The sequence below is a fragment of the Drosophila novamexicana genome, unplaced genomic scaffold (assembly GCF_003285875.2).
Source record: "Drosophila novamexicana strain 15010-1031.04,08,12 unplaced genomic scaffold, DnovRS2.1 tig00000644-arrow-pilon, whole genome shotgun sequence".
NCBI lineage: Eukaryota > Metazoa > Arthropoda > Insecta > Diptera > Drosophilidae > Drosophila > Drosophila novamexicana.
In genome coordinates this window covers 133,604-152,500 of record NW_020824814.1, presented here as the reverse complement: position 1 = coordinate 152,500, position 18,897 = coordinate 133,604, and the positions used below count along the sequence as shown (strand labels likewise).

General features: G+C 41.2%; 1 protein-coding gene across 3 annotated transcripts; it reads right to left on the bottom strand.

The window, feature by feature from the left end:
• Positions 1–689: 689 nt before the first annotated feature.
• On the bottom strand, positions 690–18,865 carry LOC115762666 (PAN2-PAN3 deadenylation complex subunit PAN3). 3 transcript variants are annotated; one of them, XM_030704977.1, is made up of 13 exons: positions 18,665–18,865; positions 9,143–9,219; positions 7,395–7,535; positions 5,400–6,038; positions 4,019–4,499; positions 3,580–3,696; positions 3,395–3,515; positions 3,215–3,337; positions 2,074–2,203; positions 1,870–2,006; positions 1,615–1,806; positions 1,389–1,551; positions 690–1,269 (listed from the first exon to the last, which is right to left on the bottom strand). In XM_030704977.1, exons 1-13 carry the CDS (start codon positions 18,696–18,698, stop codon positions 1,159–1,161), a joined length of 2,466 nt encoding a protein of 821 aa, XP_030560837.1. In that variant the 5' UTR covers positions 18,699–18,865; the 3' UTR covers positions 690–1,158. The 3 variants fall into 3 exon arrangements, with proteins under 3 accessions (XP_030560837.1, XP_030560838.1, XP_030560839.1); XM_030704978.1 differs by lacking the exon at positions 18,665–18,865 and adding an exon at positions 13,083–13,220; XM_030704979.1 differs by lacking the exon at positions 7,395–7,535 and having other exon boundaries at positions 18,665–18,864.
• Positions 18,866–18,897: the final 32 nt, after the last annotated feature.

Here is an 18,897-nt window from a genome sequence, read left to right as displayed (position 1 = left end):
GCCAAGTCGCGCTGTGCGTCGCTTTGCAATGTTCTTTCATCAACTTCTGTTCCGCTTAATACAACAATTTTTATACTTTTTACAAATACAAATAGTTTCGTTTGCAATTGCATTCTTGTTTTTGTTTTTGCTTAAATCCCTTTCGTTTAAAAAATATTTCGCTATAAAAATATTAGTTGAAAAATAAGAAATGTTTTTGTTGTTGTTGTTGCTGTAGGGGGTTTTTTTTTTTTTTTTTTTTTTTTATGGGCAGGCGCTCATCAGAAAATGCTTAAAACATATATTTTTCGCAATTTTCTTTCAACTTTTCCATTTCACTTTTTGCTGTCGCTCAACAGTTTTCGCACTGCACAAATTTTGCTTTCGTTTGAATTTTACGTTTTTTGTTTGTTTTTTAGTTTTTGTTTTTGTTTTTGTTTAGACTTTTCAATACATATAAATACTTTCTTTCTGCTCTTCTTCTTCGTTTAGCTCTGTAAAAATAGATCAACTTTTTGCTTCTTTTTTTTTCGTACTTTTTTGTTTCGCTTTTTTTGTGTTTTAACAAATTTTGCCAGTTTTTTTTTACAGTTTTTTTTCCTTTGTTTACGTTTTTTTTTGTTGTTGTATATTTTGCTTTTTTTTGACATTTTTTTTTTGTTGTATTTTTCTTTTTTTGGAGAGATTTCGGTTTTTTAAAAAGTTGTTTTGCTCCTTTTCTGTTTGTTGTTATTGGTTTATTTGTTGTTGTTGTTGTTGTTGTTGTTGTTGTATGTAAGTTTAAATGCCTAAATTTTAGTTAAGATCTAACATTAACATTGGATATCAGTTTGTTGTTGTTGTTGTTGTTTTTTTCATCTGTTTATCATTATCTTTTTGCTTGGCTTAACAATATAAATCTGCGTATGTAGTTGATTTTTTATTATATTATTTATTTATGTTGGTTTTTGTTTTTTTTTTTTTTTGTTTAGTTTTATATTCTTCATTTACTTATTTAAAGGGCATGCGCCAAAATGTCTTAGTATAATGAATGTTTCTCTCTTATATCTTAAACCATTTAATCGTAGTTGCTTGTGGTCGAGTAGGGGAAGGGTGGAGGATGGAGGGTGGAGGTGTATTCTTATGGGGGCGGATGGTCATGAACTATTATGTTATTCCTGCTCCTGCTGCTGCTGCTGCTCAATTGGCCGCACTCGACATCAGCTCGGAGAAGGCATTCTCCAGACAATTCTTGAGCTCAGCATAGGAGACAATTAAAACCGATTGCTCATCGCGTGACATCAATTGCACCTGCCGAGAAAAGTGTATACATTAATTGAGATTTAAGCCAAGCAGAGGGTTTATAACTAGATTGAACAGAGAGACGCTCGACATTGCACATATCCATTCTGTATGCTTGCACAACTTACGCGCTCAATGGAGCCCGCGTCCAGCTTGTTGAGGCATTGTACAATGTGTGCGTGATCCAGCCAGGGACGGCCATCCTCAGTGACGGAATGAAATAGAAAATCACGGAATAGTTTCAGCATATATCTATCACCAGTCTCCGACCAGGTGCAGTCCAAGTTGAAGCTGTCAAGCAGAGAATTGATGAGTTACAATAGTTGCTTAAAGCTTTTAGGGGTCGTGACCTACTCGGGTCGTTCGTTGATGCTGTTCAGTTTAACCAAAATGCGATATAGACGACCGTTTTCCATCTCCTTGGCCAGCTCATCCTCCTGCTTATCCACCTGAGCCTGCAGCGCGTCCAGCTGCGTATAAAACCGAGCGCCAATCATGGGCATCAGATCCGTAACAGAGCGGCGGTTATTCGTGGTGAAGAGGTAACTAGAAAGACGTTCAATTAACTAACTAGATTGCTTCTCAATATATTAAATAGACTTTGCTTACACAATAAAATTACGTAGATCGGTGGAGTAGTTTCTGGTTACCATGTCGATGCTGGACTGCACATTGTCGCGCTGCACGGACTGCAGACAGCGACAGGCCAGCGCTAATACTAGACGTCCCAGTGCGGTCAGATCGTCCTGCGGCACAGGCAAGACATATAGTTAAACGACTAGACAAATACACTATATATACTAGACGATTTACCTGCTGGTGCATGTTGACCAGGGCCAAGGGATTGGCCGCATTTGGATCGAACTGCGTGATATCCGAGATGCAGCAGGAGCTGAAGCGCACACGTTTCCCTGTCACAATTATCTTTGTGGGATCCAGTATTCTGACGGGCAAATAAACAGAGAGAGATAGAGAGAGAGAGATTAGCGAAAGTTTTGGTTTATATATAAAGGAAATGTGAGAGGAAGTCAGGTAAGTATATAATATCATTTCATAACTAATCTATTAACCAAAAACTGAGCTATAATAATATTTAGTTGTAGTTTTTATAGCCTGAAATACTTGAGTATGGCTAGAAAGGCATATTAGTTTTTTTATGTATGTAGTATGTAAGGGCAGCAGGAAGATTTTCTGGCTTAATATAGTATATATACAATATTCATGATCAGAACAGCCTATCCGACCGCATTACGTATATATCTAGATATGCTTTATCGGGACAAAAGCGTCTAGTCGATCTGCCAGGTGCGTCTGATCGTCCGTTCGTATTTATAAAGTGGTCCATCTCAAAAAAACTTCAGAGCTAGAGTTAATTTTGAACGCAGCGCCATCTATTGCCTGCGAGATGAACTTTGTTTCCAATAATCGATTAATTGCCCTGGTTTCAAGAAATCGATACAAATCGATCTTGAAATTCTGTTTTTTTTAACATAACTCGGGTATTCTAAGAGCTAGAGACGCCAAATTTGGTAGACAGACTCTCATGTTGTATATACAGCCCAGGCATGGTTTACTTTATGAATACCCCAATTTAATATTCAAGTAATAAATGCCCGAATAGCTAAAAGTTAGTACAGTTATTAGCCTAGCGGTTATTTCGACTCTCATCTAGTATACACAACTGCACAATATTTAACTTTTAAGGTAGCCCTTATCTCTTATAAAGGGAAACAATCTATTTTTGACGGTAGAGTCTTGAGCTTAGGGATCTACACACATTTTGGATGCCATATTTAAGCACGAAAAACCCTGAACAGCATTCTTTTTATACAGTAAGGCGTATTTAGACTCTCGTCTAGTATACACAGCTCTAAAAATTTCACTTTTTGAATACCCCAAATTTCTTGAAAAGGGACACAATCTATTTTTGGCAGTTTCTTGTCGTTGCACTCACTTGCAGGCGAGTCCCGCTTGGTGTATGGCCCTCAGGCCCGCGGTCAGCTGCATTATGATCGACCAAATTGTCGACTCGGGCAGCAAGGGTCCGTTATTTGTGCGCTGCATGTTGCTCTTATGACTGCAATAGAATAAGAAGTAGTTTGTATGGGAATTCGATTTTGATTTTGTAACTGACCTGAAGGGGCGTGCCTCGCCTTGGAATGGATCTGTGTAGCCGTTGGTCTCGGGCGCTGGCGTAAAGTATTTGGCTAGCAATGTCTGTGAGCCGGGATAATAGTCGTACACTAATACTAAGGCTGTTGAATGGATGATAAGACACATATTGAGTACAGTGCACACTCGATAGTAGTGTTCACTTACAGTTATCACCAAATGCTTTTGTCGTAAACACCTCACGCAACTGCACCACATTCGTGTGTTGCAGCTTCTTCCACATCTCCACGAGCGCCATACATTTTGTGGACTGCAATCGAAAGCCTAGAAGGTAGAGGCAAATATAATTAGAAAGCTGAGCAAAGACTGGGGACCTGGTGAAGGAATCTTTAAGCAAGAATCGCATTTCGGATAATCAAAGTATAATTTCACTCGAACGAGTCAAGATTCAAACTGAAAACTAAGTTCGAGCTGTTTGAGCTCGCTTCAAGCTCGAGCTATTTGTGTTCGATCGAACATGTTGTTGACATGAGTAGTTCGAACTTCGTTTGTATGAATGCAACCGGGTTGGTGTTCGCTTCAAACTCGACCTACTCCCACTGCATTACAACTCCTCCAAAACTCAATTAAACAGACCCACACTCACCGTGTAATCTTCTCAGGCAATACTTGAACCCTGTGCTATTGTGCGTGGCCCGGTACGTGCTCGCCGGCAGCGTTAGTTTTGTGTGCATCGGCTGTGCCGGCGGCTCCAACGGATAGAGCGCATGATAGTTGTCCACCTCGAGCGGCAGGGCGTGCTGTGCCGCCTCCGCGGCGTCCATAATCAGATTGGAGATCTCGTTGCGGGCAAGTATATCGGAGCGCATCTCGTCGGGCATAAAGAAGGCCGATTCCAGCTGCGTCTTTGGCTGCATCGCAATCACATTCGACGCGGGCCCCGGATACACATGGCCCGCATACAACAGCTGCGACGGTACGGCGCTCAACGGTGCCACAGCATTGACAACGCCATGATGGGCCGGATGTGCCGGGTGTGCGGCATCCACCACCACCGAATTGACCACCGGCTGGTTGTTCGGTGCATTGGCAGTCGGATAAAAGTAGATGGTGCCGCCCACGTTCTCCTGTCAATCAGCAAATATATACGAAACGTTAGTTGGCTGCTTGGTAATACATTTGGTATTAGAGATGGGTGCGTGTCGTGACTTAACATGACTTCCCATACTTTTAGAGTCGCGCGAGTTCACGACATGCTGCCCTCTTTAATATCACGAATGCCTTGGAAAGCACTTGCTAAATAAATTCTTCTTGTCTTTTTGTTCCTTTGTGTTTATTCGTGCGTGACACGAGGTCAAAGCACGCTCCCTTCTCTAAAAACTACTCGTGCCCATTTCTAACTAGATATTTTTTAAGCTTCATCCTCATGTTCAGCTCTCAAATTACCGCAAAGTCGTGTTTTTTTTCTTCTGTCGTGTTCGAGTCGTGCCTGACATTCACTCACGACACGCACTCATCGCTAATTAAATAGTTTAAGCTTGACATTTATTTGAATTCCTTCGTGTGTGCCACCCAATTCACGACTCATGCCCATCTCTAACTAAATATTTTTTAAGCTTCATCTTTATCTTAAAGCCTTACGTACGTGACTCACGACAGGCTCCCATCTCTAGCAAGATACTTTATCCTTTCGTCTTTGATTTTAAGCCCTCAAATCGTGCTTTAAGCTTACGTAAAACACGCTTCCATCTATTATTGACACGCACTCACGAACACGCTGCCATCTCTAGCAAGATATTTGACTGATTTAAACCCCTCAAGTCGTGCTTTAAGCTCATGTCCTGCTTAAGTCGTGCGTGACACGAAGTTCAGACACGCTCTAATCTATTATTGAGACGCACTCACCTACACGCTCCCATCTCTAGCACAATTTCTTAAGCTTGACTTTGATTTTCATCCCTCAAGTCGTGCTGTACGCTCACGTTGTGCGTGACACGCTCCCATCTCTAAGCTCTAGGACCACTCACCTGATGCACGCTCGCTGGCAATGTTGTGGGTATGGGCGATGCGCCGTGCGGCGTCATGCCGTGCGGCGGCGACTTCTCGCCACCGATGAGCGCCGCCGTCGGCGACTCCTGTCGCATCAGGGCAGCTCGCGCCTTGAGCGGCGTCTGGGCGGACATGTTGCTGACAAATGGCGCCGCCGACGGATTCGGTATGATTGCAATTGGCGCCGAGCTGCCGGCAACCTGATCGTTTACCAGGGAAGATTGTTGTTGTTGTTGTTGCTGCTGTTGCTGTTGTTGTTTCTGCTGCTGTTGTTGTTGTTGTTGTTGTTGGGCAATGTTAACAGTTGCAACGACGGAGGTTTTCTGCATGGAGAGCATCGCAGCAGAGCTGCCGCTGCCATTTGAGGACTTGCTAATGCTCACAGTTGAGGCGGAGGCGGAGACGGCGGCAGCAGAGGCAGCGCCGGCGGCAGCAGAGGCGGCGGCAACAGTTGCTGTCGTGGCGGGCGCTGCGACTGTCGCAACGGCTGCGGCGGCGGCGGCAGCGGCTGTTAACCCATTGACGCCGTTTAGGCCATTATTCATGTGATATGGTGGATAAAAGTTGGGAGACGAATTGATGCGCGTTGGAATGAATTCGGGCGATTGTGGCGTTACCTATTAACGATTTTTATCAGAATATAATTAAATGCAAATCAGGTAAATTAATTTGATAAAACTAGCTAAAAGTTGGCAATCGACTGTGGCCGACTGTGCAATACTCTGTTCAGCTCTGTTGAGCTCATTTCTTGCTGGTTCTAAGATGCAAGTGACTGTCAAACTGTCAGTTAACAGCCAGCCTAAGCTTGAGCACTTTTCTTGCTGCCTCTAAGACTGTAAATGCTAGTGACTGTCAAACTGTAAACTAACCCTAAGCCACAGCACTTTTCTTGCTGCCTCTAAGACTGTAAATGCTAGTGACTGTCAAACTGTAAACGAACCCTAAGCTTGAGCACTTTTCTTGCTGCCTCTAAAACCGTACGTGATATGACCGTCAAACTGTAAGACGTATTTAACCGATTGGTACCTCTAAAATGCAAGTGGCTCTTAAACTGTACGTTAAACTCTGAGCTGCTTCTAAAGCTGTATGTGCAAGTGCCTGTCAAACTGTAAGTTAACAGCCAGCCTAAGCTTGAGCACTTCTCTTGCTGCTTCTAAGACTGTAAGTGCTAGTGACTGTCAAACTGTAAACTGTAAATTAACCCTAAGCTTGGGCACTTTTCTTGCTGCCTCTAAAACCGTACATGATACGACTGTCAAACTGTAAGACTTATCTAATCGATTGATACCTCTAAAATGCAAACGGCTTTCCAACTGTACGTTAAACTCTCAGCTGCCTCTCAAGCTGTATGTGCAAGTTACTGTCAAACTGTTTGTTAAAATTATTGTGTTCTCACAAGCTTCGGAGCTTTTCTAGCTACCTCTAAGACTGTATATGCTAGTGACTGTCAAACTGTCTTCGATTGGGGTGATTTTTCGAAGACTCAATGTAGGTGACTGTAAAACTGTATGTTAATAATAGCTCGAAATAGGTTGACAGGTTGAGGTTAACCTAGACATCAAATTGAAGTGATTGTCCAACTGTAACTTAATAACATAAGCTTTGGCACTCTTCTTGCTGCTACTTAGACTGTAAATGCAAGTGCCTGTCAAACTGTAGGCTAATAGCCAAAATCTACTTTTTACATTACGAACAAAGTCCTTTGTATTCTAACCAGCTTATATACGCTTTATTCTCTGAGTCTAGCTTCTGGGCTCTGGTAAATATAGATTTTACTCTATAGACGGACGGACATTACACAAAACTGATATGCTCCTTAACACGTTGTGAACAGGGTATTTGAGACAAAAGAGAAACGTACCAACACGCACATTAAGGGGGATAGACTTGGGTGTTAAATGGAAACTAAATACTAACAAGAGGTGTGTGGGGTGGGGGGGTGTGTGGGTGTTCGCGGGGGTTGCTGCTTTTACCTGAGACTTTTTATTAACTGCTAGGGACGAGTCCAAGTTAAGTAGTGAGAACCCATTACCGTTACCATTAACGTTAACGTTAACGTTAACGTTACCGTTATTCAGCCCATAGCCCGACGTTGGGGCAACATTCTGTCGATTCTGTCACCCGCAGAGCGATAAATACACACACAGAGAGAGGGGGAGAGAGTGCGAGAGAGATAGCATGCGAAGAGACAGAGAGTGAGAGAGAGAGAGAGAGAGTGAAATAGTTTGAATTAAAGAGTATTAAGCAGCAATAGGCTTGTGTATTTGTCAAAATTCGTGTAGGATAGTGTAAATACATGTGTCCTTTCGTGGAAATTGTCAACTATATGACAGGACTTTCCTTATTATTAAAGGACATACGTTGAAAACTCCATTAAAGGGTATCTTCCCTATACGGACAACTCTTGTCTCTTGAAATTTGTGCAAAATATTTCAAGCATTTCATTTAAACACACATGGGAAAATGTTTAAAATTATAAGATGTATCTTTAAACATTTTAAAAAGAAGAAAATAAGTTAATATTTAGGAAAATCTTAAAAAAAAATTACTTAATCATAGGAAATGCTTTAATAAAATAACTTATTTAAGGAATAAAGTTACTTTATTAAAGATTAAAGTTACTTTCACAACATTTTTAATAAAGTTGCTTCTTCAAGATAAAAGTAACTTTATTTAAGATGAAAGTAACTTTATTAAAGATATCCCTAAAGTTTTTCCTATGTGTTTTCATCATTTCTTATAACTCTGAGTTCTATTTAAAGCGAATGTCTCTCTGAGTAAAGTTGGTAAAGAACTTTCACTTAACACATGTACACGTACTTTGTATACCCTTTCTTTTTTTATAAATACAATTTAAGTTATTTAAAAGCTGATTTTAAGTACAATTTTATATTATTTTCTTTTCATTTCGGCATTTTGCATGCATTTTATTTTGATTTAATTTCATTGAAAAATGAAATAAATAATCAAATCAAAAGTAAAATCCATGCATGAACAGAAAATATGGTTATTTCTTATATCTGTATGTACACACATTCAGAGATACAGTAAATGCCAATTTATGTGTGTGAGTGTGTACACACTGTATCTATATGTATGTTAACAGTCGCAAAAAGTCGGTCAAGTATACAGATACACACACACACACACACACACATGTATATGTAGACAGACAGACGCGCTGCATATGGACTTACAGATTGAAATGAAATTGTTTCAAGCAAATTGAGTGAAAACAAAAACATTGCAAGCATAATTAAAAATACAAGCATAACAAACTTCAGCTGTTAATTTAACAGCTGTTTGTTGTTGTAGCACTTGTAAACTTACATACGCACGCAACACATACGTATGTAAACATGCATGTACATGCGTGAGTGCGTGCGTGCGTGTGTGTGTGTGTGTGTGTGCATGTCTAGGCTAGGCAGGGTCATTCGCTGCGTAGCCAGTGTTGCCAACTGTCGCTTTAAAATAACAGCTGAGGCCAATGTTAAAAGTAGCTAAATTAATAGCCAAAAAGTAGTCAAGTCAGCTGTTTCTAGCTAGAAAACAGCTAAATTGGCCGTACTGTCCACTTCGTAAGACATTTTGCATGTCAATCACAGCGCGTGCCTCTCAAACTGTCAACTCTCATGAGCCTCAAACTGTGCGTTTTAACGTAAATGGCATTAATAATAACAATAATAATTATCATAATAACAACAACATAATAAAAGCTTACCATATAAGTGGCGAGTTTACTTTCAGAGGGTATACCGTTTGAAGGTGAAAAGAAAATTGGATCCATAGCAGCCGTATCTGTAAAGAGAGCAACAGAGAGAGCGAGAGAGAGGGAGCGTAAGTAATAAGACAAAATAAATGATTAGAAATCAATTAAATAAACATGAACATGATTTTTGACGCGCTGTGCGTGCGTGTGCGTGTGTGTGTGTGTGCGCGCGCGCTCGTAAACAACGCGTGCGAAAGAGAGAGAGAGAGAGCGCGCGCGCGCAAGCAATTGCAGTGCACAGTTGTTGTTTTTATTTTCATTTTTGTTGACACTTTGTTTTGTTTTTGGTTCTCGTCAAACGTTATCGATAAAACGATAACGCGTGAGCGCTTATTTTTGGAGCACAACAAAAGCCGTCGCTCTTGTTGTTCTTCTTCTTGTTGTTGTTGTTCTTGCCTGCTGCTTGCTTTTTAGAGTGTGTAAATAAAAGCAAAGACGCAATTCGCCGTTTTGTTCTGCCGCTGCCCCCTTTGACATGGGAATAACAAAAAAAAAAAAAAGCACGCAAAAAATGTTAATGACAAAAAACAACAAACTGTGAAATTTGCGTCTTCGTTTTGGTTAAGTGCTGCGATGGAAAACAGAATTCACAATTCACTCCATTTACACACACACGCATACATACATACACACATACATACATACATATGTGCATGCGTATATTTTCGGAAATGCCGCCGTCATGACTAATTGGCCTGTTTCTTTTGCTCGCGATGTTCTTTTAGCCTGTCAAACTGTTCGATGCGATGCTGCCATGCACTTGTGAAGTAGCGTATAGTGAATGTAAAACTGTATAGTTACTGAAATGTGAATGCTGTTTCAATGCAATGAATGTAAAACTTTACTTCTGTTAATATATGGATGCTCTTTCAATGCTGTGCTTGTCAAACTGTTTCAATGCACTTGTGGAAAAAGAGACGCGGCAGCAAAAATTTAAAATACAATTTAAATTCCGGTCAAGGGGGCAGGGGGAGGGGGGCAGGTGCGGTTGATATGGGCCAATGCCTTTTGGCAGCGCAGAAAGCGACGCATTAAATAAGATAAATAAAAAAAAAACGAAAAGTAAGAATGCACAAAACGCAAGTTCAATGCTAGCAAATACCCTGTAAAGCAAACAACCAGATATATGTGTATGTGTCTGTGTGTGTGTGTAAATATGTATGCGTGTCCCCTTTTGGCAAAAACAAAACAAGTTCACTTTGGTAAGTTACCAAGCAAATTAATAAGACGATTTTTTCTATGAAGCCCTACTCTGCGATTCTCATAAGTTCAAGTAAGGCTTGCTGGGTTTCTCAGATTTGGCAAAGGTTTTTGTTTTGTTGACAAGTGAGGTGAGGATCTATTTTTTGTGTGTGTCTACGTATGCAGATATATATATACGTATATTGACATTTGTATATACATATGTGTGTATATACATATATATGTATGTGTGTATATATATGTACATCTGTATGTAAATGTAATGCAAGTGTTCTCTTAAACTAAACGCAGCCCAACTTAACTGTTAACTTGTCTGCAATTGGAACCAAAGGTATTTTTAAATGGCGCCTTACTCAGCGATTCTCATGAATAAGTCCTTTATGTTTTCATGCTTTGATTATAGGTGCTATATTAAGAAAATTTGTTGAAATCTACTGAATGATCTTTCTTTTTATACCCTCTAACCTACCCTCGTGCATCATATATTTATAAACATATTTTAGATAATTCCCTCCTTCTAACAGAAGGCCCTAAAACACTCATGAGGATTTTTGGGTAAGTCCATAATTACTTATATTTTGATTTAGAATATATTGATTCTATTATCCAGTTCTTTAATAAAAACATATTCTTTTACTTTCACTGCGATAAATTTCTATGGAACCAAGTTCCAAGGAACTAGTTCGTATCGTGCATGCTGACTTGTGGAACGCATATACCCCGCGGTGTGTGCTTTTGGGCTTAAGCGTTTTAACAAGTGATATTGGCCTTGAAAATATTCGTGCAAGTTTTAAGCAAAAACAAAATACAAAACAGAAAATTTCATTTTGTGTATTTAGCTGTGTTGGCAAAATCACTTGTGCTTTCCGACTGTCTGATATATTTACTTATTTCATTTAACATTTAAGCAAAGCACGCAAAAACACGAGCAAAAAACAACAAAATACAAATAAAAACAATATTGATATATTTAACAGTTTGAGAGCAGTTGGAGGAACAGTTGTTGCTTACGATTAGAGAGAGCGATTGAGCTGAACTTACATGAGCATGGCCAATGCATGTAAAACCGGTGAGAACGAGTTACGTTCAGTTTTCGTATATATGCAATGCCGCGCAAACTGTAAGCACTGGGCGCTAGTAGCTTTGCATACACACATATGTATGCATGTATGTATGCATGTGAGTGTGTCTATGTAGCTGTGAACGTTTTCACTTTACATAAATTGACTGCTACTGGCAGCCTGTCGGCATGACGTCGGCAAAAACAGAAAATATATTATTGCTGTTGTTGTTTTTGTTGCTGTTGCTGCTTTTGCGGCGAAACAGACAGCTGTGTTTTGCTTCAAAGATCACGAACGCGTTCATGAAAACGCCACATACAAGCGCGCGCACACACACACACACACACGCATACACAGACAGAGAAGCGCACGCATACGTGTGCATAAAAAGAAACTTTAACATACACTTCAATCAGGTGAACGAAGAAGAGGAGCGCGTTCGAAGGGGGGAGCCAAGCAATCACAATATTATGTCGTTATGTCACGTTGTATATCAACATGCATATACATGTGTTTTTGTTTGTATGTATAGATGCGGCAGCATTTACCGTTATGTATTACGCTGCTTTTGAAAAGCACGTATATATATATGTATATGTATATATGTAACGGTATGCAAGGCGCAACACACAAACGCGGTAGACGAACTGCGCGGCAGCACGGCGCAAACTCAACTGAGTAGGCGCGAGCGCGCAGGCGGCGTTGGCGACGGAGGCGTGTGCGTAAACAGAATAGCGCGCGGCGAGAGCAAGCACACACTGCTCGGAGAGAGAGAGAGTAAAACAACAGTAAGCGAGCGAGCGAGCTGTCACTCTCAAACTGTGCTATAGACAACAAACGACGAAAGTGGGCGTGTGTGCGCAAGTATGTGTGTGTAAGGCCAGATGCGGCGATAGCAGCTACTGCTGCTAAGAAGAAGAGTTCTAGCGCGCGCGCGCTCTCATTTACTCAACGCGTGTGTGTGTGTGTGTGTGTGTGTGAGCGAGCGCAACGTTTAACATTTTGTTTACATTTGATGTGTTATTTGACAGTTTGACAAGCACACAGTGTGCGAATGCATTGACCCTTTCCATGATCACGATCATATGTGTTAAACTGCAGCGCAGCCCCCAACCGTAATTGTTGACTGTGATTTATTCAACATGGTTGTCGCTAACAAATGTTTGTATATATATGTATATATGTAAGTGCATCGGACATTATCAATCGCCTGGCTCTTGTATATTGCGAGGGGCGGAGCACGTGTCGCCCACAGGGCCAGACCTGCGCCTTATCAACATTATCAGTCGCACCTGCCTGCCGTGAGGCCAAGCAATTTATCAATGTTTCCAGTTTGAGGCTCATGTAAGTTACATAGATCTTCCAAAGGAGATAAGAGAGCGAGCGAAGAGTGCTGAGCGAGCCTCACTCTCTCTCTCTCTCTCTCTTCCTTACGCTCTCTCGACGAAATCCCGCACGTGTGCGGCAAGCTTTTAGGCCTACAAAAAGCTTTACTTAAAGCTTCTACTGCCTGTCAGTGTGTGTGTGTGTATGCATTTAATACTTAATTGTTTTTTAAAGCTATTCAAATCACAATAAAATAAGCTACTGCCAATAGGCTGTTACACATGATTGGAATACAGTCATACCTGGATGGAACGGCCACGTTGTTAGAAAAAAAAAAAATGATTTGAAATTTGAATAATGTTTTAATTTGGGAATCTTAAATTTGAAAAATGTTTGATTTTCTATTAAAATGTGTAAGGGTTAAATTCCCGAAGAAAAAAAAAACATTATCAAAAGTTAGTCTATACTTTTTACAAATGAATATAATTTTGGAGGCCAAATCATTTTAGAGCATAAATCTTGATTAAAAAGGCATTTCGTACTAATTTTCATGCAGGCAAATTATAAAAACAAAAAAAAAATGGGCAACACTTTTAAATTCTCCAAACATTTTATAAATGTGAAAACATACAAAATGGAGACTTTTTTTTCTGCTAGTTCGGTTCAAATAAACTGGAAAGAACCAAACAAATGAAATGAACAGGGCAACTAATGACAAAAGGGTATCTCTTACTGTACAGTTCGCCTTAGCGAGCTTTCACTGTGTTCGCCCAAAAAAAAATTACTCGGGCTGACATTTCGCAATTCGCATTTCTTTTGTTCTTTTCATAACTTACAAAAAAAAAAAAAAATATGAGAGAAAACGGTCAGAGAACGGTTTTCATGGCGCGATCTCGCACACAGTGCATGATATTGACAGTGTGCGGCGGGGAGCGGGGTTGGGGGCTCGGGTTGCGCTGTGTCGCTGTCGCAAGCCGCCAACGTGACCAAAGACAAGTTTGGTTGGTTTCTGCCGCTGTTGTTGTTGTTGTTGCTGCCGTTTGACCCAATTCGCCGTCGACATTCAGTTCAGTTCAGTTCAGGCGAACAGCTGTGCAAATGCCGCGCTCGCATATCGCGGGCCGTCAATGGGTTAATAAAGGCGGGCGCTTAAAGCTCAGCCAAAGCCACAACAACAACAACAACAATTGCAAACTCATTGATATGTAAACTAAGCCTACTCGATGAATTTTTTACAGCTCAAAAATTGAAAAAAAAAGTCTTGCAAAATGCGGTCAGGCAAAGTTGACAAAGAAAGCGGCGTAGGCGGCAAAAAAAAAAATAAAGTACATAATATTAATGTGGAGTAACAGTTGTTGGCAAAGGCGCGCAGGGAGGGGGGAGGGGGGAGGAGAAGTGCGGGCAACGGAAGCGCAAAATGATATGCCTGCAAGAGACAGACAGAACAAGACGGAGCGCAACAGTAGGGTGTGAGAGACTAGCAGCTACGCTATAAACAAGCTGTAGACTGAGTTAACATAACATAATTAACATAATTGCAAAATTAATGCTGATCAAGCAGAAATGCATCTACAGTAAAAACTCTCTCTTAGCAGAACACCCACCCAATAGCATTGTCCGTTAGCAGAGTTTTCACTGTACATGCTTTTATTAATGCCTCCTTCTATACGTTACAAATGTACTCGCAATATTAAAATGCCCTCCGCAAGTGTAAAAGGAAAAGAAAAAAAAAACAACAACAGCAAAAGCAGCGTTGTCAATATGCCATCTCCCTATCTCTTTCTCTCTCTCGCTCTCGCTGTCACTCTCAGCCTGTCACTGGCCGAGTCGTTTATTCTGTGAGCTTCTTCTTCCGCTGCGTTGGCAGAAAACACAAAGCAGCAAAAAAAACAACAACAACAACAAGAGCGAAGACAGCAGCAACGGTCGACGTACGCTCAGTTTCATTTTGATTGATGTGTTTTGTTGCTCACTCGCTGCGATTGACAGCTTTTGCGGCGAATTACGCATTTACCTTAAAAAGCGAGGGGGGGGGGGGTGCGAAAGAACTGGGCAGCCAGCCAGCGCAAATGTTGTCTATTACATGCTGTTACTCGCACTATCTCGCTCGCTCGCATGCACACGCGTCCAGCGTGTTTACAGTTCAAACGCACACACATTACTTTGCAGCGACAAATAAAAACACAAACACAAAACACTCTCGCACACACACACAAGCGCACACACTCACATGCAATGACACTCACACTTGTGTTGAGCTCTCGTTCGCCGCGCTCGCCGTGTGGCAACGTTCGTTGCCAAAGAGTGACTAACTCAAAAGGTAAGCAGCGGCAATGAAGACGAAGCACACGGCACAAACACACACACACACACACACACACACACACACACACACACACACAGACAGGCGCAAAAGCAAACACACAAAACAAAAACAAAAAAAAGCAAAATGCGCTATTGCGTCTGATAATACAGTTTGAGTGGCAGCGGCAGCAGCGTCAGCATCGCAGAGCAGTGCTTGTCAAACTGTACGCGCGCATTCGTTTCAGAGATGAGAGCGCGGCGAATTACGTTGCTTTACGAACCAGTTCAAGTTCATAGACACATTCAATTACAGCCGAATGTCGAGTTCAAACGGCGCTATAGAAAAGCAAATGCTAGCAAATTGCTTTAAATAATATGAAATTTTGATGGAGAATTAACAATTTACAGTGAATACTCGAATGCAGAGCGACAGAGTTAAGTTAATATAGGAATAATTCTAGCTTCTGGCTTTAATCTGCTTCTGAGCATGAACTAGTTCCAATACTTGTGTTAATATTATAATAAACCAATGTTTTAAGCATGAACCAGTTCCAGTGCTCGTTTAAATATTAAAATGAACGCAATGTTCTGAGCCTGAACTAGTTCTAATGAACGCAAGTTCGCAGCATGAACTAGTTCCAGTTCTCGCGTATGTGAATTGAAATAAAAGACTCGTATTGCCAGAGGAAAGATCATAAATTGTATTCATTATTATCTAATGATAATCAAATGCCGCACAGGGCGAAACTGTTGCTCCATGGAGGATAAACAGCTGGAGGGGAGACGAGGGGAGATGGGGGGGAACATTTGGCAATCAGGAAAGAAATCTAAACAAGCGACCCACTGGACAGCGGCAATAGATAATGAGCCCAGCTAATGGCAATAAAACTGCCAGACACAACATTACGGCACACGCATCCTAAACACACGCACACACACACATAGAGAAGGACCTGCACACACACACACACACACACACACACACACATAGAGAGACACAAGTGGCACGCGTACGTCGCGGCGTATGAGTAATGCGTGCCTCAAGGGCAGCTACTTTGCCAAGCGAAAGTGAATGCGAATTTAAACGAGGGGGAAGGGGGAGCACACGTAGAGAGGGGCGGGTAGGGGGGGCGGGGGTTGTGTCACATTGATAACAGCTGCCGGGTAAAGGAAATATTATGCAGAACGCGCGGAGGAATGTGTTGCATACATTGCAGCAGCATTTCAAGAATTCATCACGAGAAGCCAACAAACAAAACAAGAGAAAGTGGCCCGGCAGAGAGTGCACGACTAGCTGATACCCTGCACCAAGTGCCAAGCTGCTGAGAGCCTAAAAGTTGGTTGTATCGAGATCTTATAATCTTTGAGCTGTGCTTAAAAACAAAACAACAATAACAACAACAGAAAGTGCTCGAATCGAGTATGACCGACTAGGGTATACCCTGCACTCAGTGCCAAGCTACTATGCTGCTTCAGATTAAATATCTTATGTATTTAATCTGCCAGCTATGCTTAAAATATTAACAAACAAGTCAAGTTATGGTGTTCTTATCGAGTGTGACCGACTAGGGGATACCCTGCACTCAGTGCCAAGCAGCTGAGAGCCTAAGAGTTGGGTGTATCTAGCTCTTATAATCTTTGAGCAGTGCTTAAAAGAACATCAAACAAGACAAGTGAAAGTGGTGTTGTAGAGACTGACCGACTAGGGGATACCCTGCACTCCGCAACAAGCCGCTGTGCTGCTTCATGCCATACGAGAAACTACAAATTATGTGAGTCTAGATCTTATAATCTTCGAGCTATGCTTAAAAATTCAAAATGCATTTCTTGCTGGGAAAGTATCGATAAAAATACTTAAATCCCGTTCTCTATAGGGTATAGAAGACTATATATAACAAACTTGAAGTCTCTTAAATACACTTTAATCTGTAATTCCCACATTTTTCCATTAAAACCCTAAACCAGCCTTTACGTGTGCCCATCTACAGGGTATAAGTATTCGGTTAAGAAATTGTTCTCCAGCTTTGTTTATGTCCATTTGATCCCAAGCAAAAGAAAAGAAGAGGATTCCAGTCTAAATACACCGAATCACATGGAAAAGCAACAACTGAAGCGTCTCGATAAATAAACAGAGAAACGCACGCGTATTTATGTTTGAATTCTTGCGTATTCTTTTGTAACTAAACAAAAAAAAAGAGAGAAGCTGAGAATTTGCAGTTTGCATCCTTCAATCGAGACAGGGTAGCACAAAAGAGGTTCGCCAAACTCTGAGAACGGACAGCAGCCAAATGGAAGCCAAGAAACCAGTTTCAAATTGCACTCGATGCGATGCGATACGATCCGCAACAACACAACTCAATGGGCAGCGACTAGCAGATACCCTGTAGAGAGAGCTCAACTGCTTTATTGTCCGATTGTTATACAAATTTCAGTTCTTAAGGAGAGTATTTAAAATTTGGTATATACCAAAAATCCCTTTTAAGTTCGAAATTTCTGTCCTTATATTATAGAAGAGTTATTTTTCAAAATTTCCTCTGCTTATTGTCCGATCGTTATACAAATTTTAGGGTATTTAATTTTGGTATATACTAAAAATACCAGATGGCCAGATGGGAGTATCGATTAACGTTGGGGGAAGTGGAGAATAGTATTCGAAACTTAAATATTGTGCAGGCTGTGCATACTCCGTAATACCCTAGAAATCAAGATGTGCTAAGAACTCGATATCAATCGACTTCGTCTAGTCGTCAATTTATCGATTAATCGATTTGCTAACATGTTGCAAACCGTGTGCCTCAAGCCAATATGCCCACTTCCTTAAGCAACTTTCAATGGGTCGAGGGCATAAGAAATAACAAAAGGCAACACATCAACAGGTAACCCAATGCACCTACAGAGAACCAAACCAGAAGTCGCAACACTTCAACTCATTGTATTTCCGTCAGCTGCCGTTGCGGCCAGGCCAGGAACTGGTTTTAATGTGTGTTGGGCAAGTCTTTAGATTTGTTGTTGTTGTTTTTTGTTTAAGCAAAAAGCAAGCACAGGTCTTGCCAGGATCAAGACATCCACAGTGTCAAAGGACAAGTGGAACTTGTTCGCTCGAGGGTTGCAATTTCCATTGATCGTTTTCTCTCCCTCTCCCGCTCTCCAATTCCAGGCATGCCTATATATACATGTTTATGTATGTGTGTGTGCTTGGTGGTAGATGCTGTTATGCTTAAGTGTTGGCTAATGTGCATATGCTGCCTAGCGCCATCTCGCTCGCACACGCGCGCGTATCATGATCCCTTCCAATGGTCACGACGGGCTGCATGCAATTGCCAATTATAATGAGACTGGAAACAATTCAATTTCCAATTTCCATTACCATTTCCAGTGCAGGGGAGCGCGTAGCTAAATTGTATGCGAAAGCTGGGAGGAGGCAACAAACAGAGAACGGCAATTTGTGCATGAAATATGCCAAAGGTGACTTTCAATTGCACACGCACACACACACAAGCACACATTTGTATGTATGTGTTTTTGTGTGCTTTGCTCATGTTTTTGTTTGTGTTTTGTTTTGGTTTTCTTTGCCACTTACCTGCCGGAAAGAAATTGTTCAAGAACGTTGACATTTTCTTGTTCTTCTTTATGCACCAACAACAACGTGTACTGCGCGCTGCGCTCACTTTGTTGCTCTCTCCCTCGCGCTCGCTCTCTTTGTCGTGCTCTTTTTTGGTCCTGTTGTTGTCTTCTTCTTGTTGTTGCTGCGACCGTTTTTTGTTTTTTATTGTTACCGTTTTTTGTTTTGTCGTTTTGTTTTCGGTTTTACGC